At 39.2% G+C, this 10,100-nt stretch overlaps 1 protein-coding gene across 1 annotated transcript in view; it reads right to left on the reverse strand.

The window, feature by feature from the left end:
• Positions 1-10,061, reverse strand: part of Entpd1 (ectonucleoside triphosphate diphosphohydrolase 1) — a 112,934-nt gene extending 102,873 nt beyond the window's left edge. The window contains exon 1 of the mRNA XM_059258284.1: positions 9,875-10,061. Within this exon, the coding sequence (XP_059114267.1) occupies positions 9,875-9,998 (124 nt within the window). The 5' untranslated portion in view covers positions 9,999-10,061. The remainder of the gene's footprint in view (positions 1-9,874) is intronic.
• Positions 10,062-10,100: the final 39 nt, after the last annotated feature.

Here is a 10,100-nt window from a genome sequence, read left to right on the forward strand (position 1 = left end):
CCAAGGGCACCTGCACCCCTGTGCACACACCCACAAACATACACATATACACAAAATAAACAGAAATAAGAAATGTATTTTACCATGAGTTCCCACCATAAGATATGCCTCACCACGGAGCCAAAGGTAACAGTCAACCAACTGTGCATTGATACCTCCAAAACTCTGAGGTACACAGCCCTTCTATTACTTTAAGTGGGTTTTGTTTGTTTTTGAACAATAACATAAAGCTGACTAATACAGACTGTGTGGGAAATATATCAAACCATGTATTGTCTAAAATAAACACGTTGTAGGTTAAACTGCACAAATATGTAAATAAGAGCCATACAGAGCCATATAAAATGTCCATTGAGTATCAGACAAAACAGATTTTATGATTAGTAATATTAACAGATAATAACAAGTAAATAACAGAATGCTAAAGTACATTCAGACAATGGAACAACTATAAACATCCAACCTCAACAACAGAAGCACAAAATACAAAGAGCAAAGATTTACAAGACTGAAAAGAGGGACTTGAGAGATGGTGTAAGAGTGTGTACTGCTCTTGTGAGTTTGAGAGATGGTGTAAGAGTGTGTACTGCTCTTGTGAGTTTGAGAGATGGTGTAAGAGTGTGTACTGCTCTTGTGAGTTTGGTCCCCAGCTCTCACAGCAGGTGGCGTGCAATTACCTATAACTCCAGTTCCAGGGGATCAGATGCCCTCTTCTGGCCTCTTCACACACACACACACACACACACACTATAGACACCCATACATACATATAAATAAAAGTAAAATCTGAAACAACAAAAACTTAGAAAAAGGATATGAATCACTTACCAAAAGGACTTTTGCTTAAATAATGTGCACACACACAAAAAAATATTTACTGTGAAGTTCAGGGAGAAATCAAAAGAGAATAAAAATAATCACTAAATAAACTTTTTAAAAATGTTAAGATTTATTTATTTTACATTACATATATAGGCGTTCTGCCAGCATATTTGTCTGTTCACCATATGCTTGCCCGGTGTCAGAAGACGGTGTTGGAGCCCTTGGAACTGGAGTTATAAATGGTTGTGAGCCAATACGTGGGTTCTGGAAATCAAATTCAGGTCCTCTGAAAGAACAAGTGTTCTCAATGGCTGATAGGTCTTTCTAGTCTGTGTCGAAGCCTTTGGCTCAAATGATCTAATACATAATTCTATGCTGACACAGATATAAGAGCTGAGCCTGCAGACGAAGAGTTCCTAAAGGGATGACTGCACGGAGATTAGAGACGCCTGACATCACCTTTCTACCTTCTCCCTTTCGGGAATCAGCCTGAAAACATGTTGAGAAAATATTGTTTTGCTTTGTTTCAAAATTAGTTATATTGTTGTGATTCTTTTTTATAGGCTAAAATAAGGACATAAGACAACACTTTCTCTCCTTTAATACAGCTTACGTCATTTTTTTCTAAAACTAAATTTTAATTTCAAATTAATGATTCTTGTATTCTCTTTCCCATCATCCTTTGGCAAGACTTGGGCCCAAGGCTTACTAAAACATAAGATGACACCCAAAATGTCACATTCTTAGAAAGTGTAAGAAAGTGGACCTAAAAATACTCCATCTTGTCTTTTTTTTTACTTACTATTTTAGCATGTTTTAATTATACAGAATACTAGGCTTCACTGTGATGTTTATTTACATGCCTATAACATACGTTGATCATATTTGCCCCTTCCAACACCCTTTCTTTCCCATCTTCCCTCCTCTTCGAGCCCCTTCCCAAATCTTGATTACACGTATGAGAGAAACCACATCATTTGTCTTTCTGAAACTGGCTTATTTTGCTTAATGTGATGATTTCTAGTAATGTCTATTTTCTTGCCAGTGGCATCACTTTATTCTTCTTCACAGTTGAATATAATTCCATCACATACAGGGACCACATTTTCCTTATTCACTCACTCACTGACAAGCACCTAAGCTAAACTATGACAGGCTATAGTGAGTAGTGCTGCAATATATTGGGCTTGTAGGTGTCTCTATTGCACACTAACTTGAATTTCTTCCAGGAAACACACAGGAATGATATATGGCATATTGTGGGTCATATGGTAATTCTATTAAAGTACACTAGAATCTGGGGGCTAACCTTTTCTTTAAAAAAACAAAACTGAAGCTGGTTGTCCAGTGCCAAATGATTAGCCCTGAAAACAGACACACGAGTAACATTATAGGGACTCAGTAGGTTATATTTGGGAATATATATGCATATACATATATGTATGCAGTAACAATTGAGAAAAAGGCCATGAATTTGAAGGAGAATAGGAAGAAGTACATGGCAGGGTTTGGAGGGATGAAAGGGAAGGGAGAAGTGTAATTAAAATACGATCTCAAAAATAAACAAAAAAATCCTGTTTTTGATGTTGTGTTACAGCTTTGTAAAAGTTATATATCTTTAAAAAAAGAAATAAAGGGGCTGGAGAGATGGCTCAGAGGTTAAGAGCACTGGCTGCTCTTCCAGATGTCCTGAGTTCAATTCCCAGCACCCACATGGTGGCTCACGACCATCTGTAATGAGCTCTGGTGCCCTCTTCTGGTGTATAGGCATATGTGCAGGCAGAACACTGTATACATAATAAATAAATACATCCAAATAAATAAATAAATATATATAGAGAGAAATAAAGCCAGGCATGATGGCACATATCTTTGATCCTGGGATCAAACTTAGGGGGCAGAGACAAGCAGATCTCTGTGAGTTTGAGGCCAGGCTGGTCCAAATAGTGGGTGCTAGAACAGCCAAGGCTATGTAATGAGATCCTGTCTCAAAATGTTAAAATAAATAAACAAACAAATAAATAAATAAATTTAAGAAAAAGAAATAATTTTTGAAATGCCTTCTAGAAAAATAAATATAAATTATATATAATCCTGGCTGGACATAAAGTAACACAGAGATAACTAAATAAACCTAAGTACTGTGCAAGGGTTAAGAGATTATAAACTTAGTTCCCAGACGGGGTCTATTTGGTATAATATCATAAATGAAGGTGTTTTAAACTACTCGTTCTATTTTTTTTTTCAATATAATCTTAAACTCAGTAAACAGGCAGCCTCTTTCCCACAGAACTGTAACTCGTGCACATAGTGTGATGGGTAACTTCACAGAGGCCACTCGCCTCTAAGAGGAAACATGGCTGGTTACACTACAAACCGAGCTCTGGAAGAAAATATTTTGTTTTGTTTTGTTTCAGAGTTAGTTATAACTATATGATCCTGCTTTATAGGCTAAAATAAGGCTATAGAGGTCTCCCTCTTCTTTAACATAACTAATTTCAGTTTTGTTAACCTAAAACAAAATTTTAACTACAAATTAAGACAATTTAATATGAAGTAATAAGATGCATGTCATTAAGGTTGACAAATTTTTATAATTTTTATTTGAGAATCATTAATTGGAATAAGGAAAAAGCTGGTAAACTAAGTTTTCTAAGCTTAAACTTTAAAGAAAACTTATTTCATCTCTGGGATAATCTCATTACTACACAATGAAAATGAAATATAGACACACTAAATTTTTATCTAGAAAAATTTGGATTTATTCCCTAAAACCAAACTAGCTGTGACTGTTTAAACTGATGCGTAGATATGCTGTATAGGTCGATGGTAATTTCCCTTCTTTCTGCTCCTGGGTCAGGGTGGAGCTAAGATCTCTGCACCCTTGGCCCACACTCCTGCTCTGGCTGCACTAGGCATCTAATCTGCTGGGATTCAAAGTCATCCCAAAGCTCCTTTGTCTGAGTGGCCTCGAAGACTTTCCCCTGACTGAGTGAAGTTTCGGGAATTTAACGGAGGTAAGAGTGGAGTTACAGCAAGCCCTCCTCCCCCACAATGGCATTCCATCAGTGCCTAAAAGCCAAGTAGTATTTCTCCCCACACATACACTTCGTACATTCAATTTTATGTTCTGTAATGGAGATGTTTGAAAGGACTTCACAGAGGCACCACCTTCTTCCTCAAGTATCACTGCGGGGAGGGAGAAGAGAGGACTTTCCACAGCTTCTTCCTGGTCTACTTAGAGCCTGGGAAGAGCCCTGGACAGGAAAACCTGCAATGGATGGGAACACCCCAAAAACACTAACCACTCCCAAAATGCTTCACATTCTCAAGATAATCCACCTTGATTTACTCCCAAAATGCTTTAGATTTCTAGTTTAAATAAATCTTTATAAATAAAGATGATCAAAAATATAAAGGTTATCTGTATAAATAGTTTAAATAAAATTAAAGTAAATTAGTCTTTAAGAGTCTTTTTTAAGATGTATTTTATTTTATGTGCACATGTGTGTACGTGAATGTATGTCTGTGTGCTGTGTGTGTAGCTGCCAACAGAGGCCAGAAGAGGGGATCAGACCCCCTGGAGCTTGTGAGCTGCCCAATGTGGGTGCTAGAAACTGAACCCAGGTCCTCTGCAACAGCAACATGTGCTCTTAACCACTGAGCCATCTCTACAACCCCCAAGGTTTTTTAAAACTTATTTAAATATCTGGTGTCTTGTAAACACTGTCAAACAATAACCCAAACTGGTGAGTTAATACTATAAAAGCAAAATACAAGCTTTTCCGCTTAAAATTTATGACCATCCTCTTTTTTTCTTTCTTTTTTCTTTTTCTTTTTCTTTTTTTATAGTGCCTGTCCTGGATCTTGTTCTGTAGACAAGGCTGGCCTCGAACTCACAGAGATCCGCCTGGCTCTGTCTGCCTCCCGAGTGCTGGGATAAAAGGCGTGCGCCACCACTGCCTGGCAACCATCCTATTTTTCTAGTAATTCTTGATTGTATATGTTGAAAATAAATATGGTTTTATGTTCTCTGAAATTCTTAAGTGACTTTTGGAACTTGGTTATATGTGGGAGTTAAAAGGTTCATATTTAACTAAGGCTTTTTAGAACTCATGGATCACTCCTAAATTCAGCTATTTAAATAAAAGTAAACTAATATATATAGTCATCATATAACTCCTATGTCATATTACCATACGTACTTTTCAAAATACAAAACACATACATTTTCCTAAAGTCTTATAAAAATCCAAAGGACTGAGATGCTACAGAAATAACCTCACTGAGCCAGGTGGTGGTGGTGTATGCATATAGTCCCAGTACCCGGGAGGCAGAGGCAGGTGGATCTCTGAGTTTGAGGCCAGCCTGGTCTACAAAGTGAGTTCCAGAACAGCCAGGGGACACAGAGAAACCCTGTCTCAAAACAAAACAAAACAAACAAAAATTATAGCTAGTCCATATTCCCAGATGTGTGTCTTCCCAGCCTTCACACCATGACCCAGCCAGGCTCTCGGGTGAGGTCATCCAAGACCATCTAGTCCTGCCAAGACAGCCAAGCTCAGAAGGCTGGGACCAATAAAACAGGAATGGTTTGTCGTTTGACTCAACTGACTTCCATGTGACTTGTACATCAGAAGCAAACCCAATTCACCATGTTCATATGAAACCCCAGCACTGTGATGTACTGGACACTGGAAATTAGAAGTACAACTTCTAACAGAAACTGGTCATAGTTCCCTTTCTTGACTTAAAAACATACAAGAAAAAAAAAACCTACAAAAAAGTTCCAATACCCCAAACTTGGAAAGATTGGAGCTTATCTAGCTCTATGTAATGGCAGAGACAAAATTGCAGAAACAATGAAGACCAGAGACAGCATCAGGTAGAGTTTAGTATGTGTGGTCTTAGTGCTGATAGACAGTTATTTTAACTGTACTGCAAGAATATATAAAGTGGCTGATGGCTGGGCCACTGAAAGGCAAGGACTTGAAGCAGGGCATAGTACACACACCTGTATTCCCAGAGTACAGGAGGACTGAAGTTCAAGGTCACCCTGGGCTATTTAATGAGACTGTCTCAAAAGAAAGAGAGAAGGAGGGCAGGCAGGTTGACTTCTACTAGAGTTATCCAACTTTTTAGTCTCCAGGTAACATATAAACACCATGCATTTGACACTTAGATAAATGCTTGTGAGCTGCTTTATTATTATTATTATTATCATCATTGTTTCATTTATTTGTTTTTATTATTACTAATTTATTATTACTATTACTATTATTTTGGTTTTTGAGACAAGGTCTCTCTATGTTGCTAAGTGAATCCACGAGAATCTGTTAAAGGGTTATCAATGGATTTATTAAGATATAAAATAGGCAGAAAAACACTCACGGACATAGAACAAGTAAACAACCGTCATCATTGTCTTCCATTCTATCTGGGGGTGGAACAGCCCTCTGGTTTCTGACCACCTCAAGAGAGACTGAGCGCGTGCCCCCTCCTCAGTTTTAAGCAGTCACATACCCAGAAAAAAAAAAAAAACACGCCTCTATCAGGCCAGATACCCCAAGGTCATTGGCGGAGCGAATTCCCACAACACTATGTAGTGCTTGTCCTGGATCTTGCTATGTAGACAAGGCTGGCCTCGAGCTCACAGAAATTCTCCTGCCTCTGCCTCCAGAGTGCTGGGACTAGAGGTTCTACCACTCACTGCTGTGAGCCATCTTTAAATAACTTAGGTGATCATTGTAATCATGTCTATTATAAATTAGTGATAGTTAAGACTGCACCATGGGGAGGATCGTGGGAAGGAGATGGATTTGGTTAGGAAAGGACCATGGGAAGAGATGGAGCTCTGTGCCTTTTCTGTCGTGGCAGAAACTTGAGGGCACACATTTGTTAACACTACACAAAACTATTAAAAACACAGGGTCATGCAGTGAACTGAGGAAAATGATGACCAGTTCAGAATACACCACTGCGCTCCTACCTACTCACAGCTCTCCTCAGACAATCCGCTGTCCTGGCCCCGACAACAGGACAGCTGTCTGCTCTCCATCTCTTCCCCGAAATTCTCTTTTCTTGTTTTTCAGTTTCAAGGTATGTTCATGTCTGCATGTGACTCTGTGCATCTAACAGCCTTTTCTGTGATGTTTAGATTTATAATAGAGAATTCATTCCCAATTGTGACAGTTGAACAAAAATTTGTCTAAATTCTTCTTACTTTCTGTTTGCTGGAATCTGTAACATAAAAATCTCAATTCTTGCTGGGCAGGGGTGGCTCATGCCTTTAATCTCAGCACTTGGGAGACAGAGGTAGGCAGATCTCTGTGAGTTTGAGGCCAGCCTGGGTCTACAGATTGAGTTTTGGGACAACCAGGACTGTTACACAGAAAAACCTTGACTCAGAAAAACAAACAAACAAACAAAAAGAAACTCAATACTTTGGGGATCTAATATTGAAATCTAAAAGATTTAAAATCTAAAAGATAATTTGGAGGAGAATGAAATTTGTTCCCATATGTGCCATACAGATGCCAGTTTTAAGATAGAGCCAAGTCTTTGGATGGGTTAATATGACATCACCTTAGAAGTAGAGATTTCCAAATTAGATCATATGATTCCAGCAAGCTGTCTGTGTTTGAGAGGAAAAGTGTTCAATATGTGGTTGAAAGCATAGCAGACTGGATCAAGATGGAAGACTGGGAACAAATTCTAACTCTCCTCTTGCCTCTTTCCTAGATCTCTACAAATTACAGAAAAATTAGATGGAGACATAAACTCCTGCCCCTCCCCCAGTGCTAGGGACAGAGTGCAAGGCCTATAGCATGGTAGAGTAGCACTCTGCCACTGAGCTGAACCCAGTCCTTAAGTGCTGAAATTTGAAGATAAGAAAAAGCAACTTAGATGTTGCTGAACAGCACTTCCTTATCAGTTACCTCTGAGATTACTTCAGCCAGCCAAGTTTGCAAATAATCATCGAGGAATAACTTGAGAGGGGAAATGCAAATTCTAAAATTTGAGATCTAAAAGATTTTATGATCAGCTATAAAGCAGAGTTTAGAAAGATAGGCACAATCTGAAATAAAATAATCTCCCAAGAACTCAAATGAAGGAGTTCAACAAAACAATCATCAATATACATTTTAAATGTTCATATATGAGCATGACTAGGCAAGAGAATATTATCAGCAAACAAAACAAATAAAAACCTCTTACCTACAGAAATTATATTCTAGTAGATACATATAATTTGAGTAAGATAAATTTGGTCTTTGAAAAATGATGGAATATGGGCTGGAGAGACAGTTCGGTGTGGAAGAATGCTTTCTGCTCTTCCAGGGTACTGGCATTCAGTTCCCATCATCCACACAAGGAGGCTCACAACCTCCTGTAACTCCAGCTCCAGGGGACTCTTACTCCCTCTTTTGTCCTTCACAGGCACCAAACATGAGGCACACACAGAGGCACTTATACAGAAAGAAAAAATAAATCTAAAAATAAAAAAGCTATGGAAATTGCTAATACAACCAATAAGTGTATTAAGGCCAAACACCACATAAATATATTTATTTATTTCCTAGTTCACCACCCAGTCACATAACAATGTTTGAGAATATTTAGAGCATAAATATATATTCAGCTACAAATTTCAAGACATTATAAAAGTTAAGATCTTCTTGCAACATATGAGCAATTTCAAGTGTCCCAAATCTTATCTGCCCAGGAAATTCACTGGAAAAGAGAGGTATCAGAAGTCAATTTTAAGGAAGTGGACTAGAGTTTAGTCAGGTAACTTACTATATTTCTCCAAACAAACTATTAAACTAATGCAGATGTTGGAATTGTGACTACAGGGAGACAACATCTGGCAGGTGGGTTGATCATATACAATCTAACTGCTCAATTCAATAGCTACTAGCCACCTGAGGTTGTTTAACTTGTAATTAATCACAATGGTGAAATTAAATATTTAGCAGCTCATGCGCACTAGGTGCCTATCACATGTGCAATAGCCATCCACGCCTGTGCCGACCAGATTAGTGCAAGTACAGAATGCCTGTGCTATTCGGACACTCAGAAGGGACTGCATTCTAGAGAGCGTTACAAAATCTTGTATTTAAAACGGTGGAAAAGGCAATAAGCTTGCTCCTCAGCTCCTTGGCTACTTCCGTTTCTGTATCTTACTTTTTTCTCCTCAGAATATGTTTCTAAATTTTTACTTTCTCCAGCTCCTCAATGCTTCCCCACCCTGTTCTCTTGTACTGAAACTACCCTTCCCAGCAACAAATATACAGATCACTTTTACAGATAGGATGCACTTACTAAAGTTGTTTTTTTTTTTTTTTTTATTATTTCAGTAATAAAATTGAAGTTGGTAGAGTGTTTGCCGGGTATGCATGAAGTCAAAGCCTTGAGTTTGACCTCTGGGATGTTGTGGTGACCTGCATGACTCTAATGCCAGCAACCCGGAGGATCAGAAATTCAGGGTCATCCTTGGCCACATCTTGAGTTTGAAGGTCAGCCTGGGCTACATGAAACTATATTCAAAAAAGGGAGGGGGTGAGGAGAAAAAAAGAAACTCATGGAGTTGAATAAGCACTGTTTTTATTGTCCTTTTAAAAAATGCCATAGTATTACAGTGGAGAGATTTAAATTTTTTCCTTTAGATTTTATGCATATGAGTGTTTTGCCTGCATGTGTCTCTGTACTGTGGGTGTCTGACGCCTACTGAGGTCAGAAGGTGGCATAGGCAATGGATGCCCTGGAACTGGAGTTACGGATGGTTGTAAGACACACTCTGGGTGCTGGGAAGCAAACTCCAGTCCTCTGAATGAACAAAAGTTCTTAGCAGCTGAGCCATCTCTCCAGTCCCTATCATGGGGACTTTATACGTTTGTCTTTGTTTTAGGGAACAGAGTCTCACTCGGTAGCCCAGGCTGGCCTAAAACTCGTGATCCGGGACTCAGTTTCCTGGCACGTTTAAGGGATGTGACTTCCAATGTGTTTTTCTTTTTGAGATCATGACCCTTCCACAGAAAGGGCCTCTTACCTTGAGAAAACGGATCTAAAGAGCCGTGTAATTCCAGTTCCTGCCTCTGGGGCTCCCATTTAACGGAGACCTCACTTGACTCCTCCAGGTCCGCATAGGGCATCAACGTGACGCCAGCCGCCATCTAGCGGCGGGAAGGAGCAAAGGCGCCTCCCCCGGGCTGGTTCCCAGCGGTTGCCAGGTGACCGGAGCCACGCGCCGCCAAGGAGGAGGGCGCAGTACGAAG

This window comes from Peromyscus eremicus, chromosome 1, assembly GCF_949786415.1.
Source record: "Peromyscus eremicus chromosome 1, PerEre_H2_v1, whole genome shotgun sequence".
In the NCBI taxonomy this organism is placed as follows: Eukaryota; Metazoa; Chordata; class Mammalia; order Rodentia; family Cricetidae; genus Peromyscus; species Peromyscus eremicus.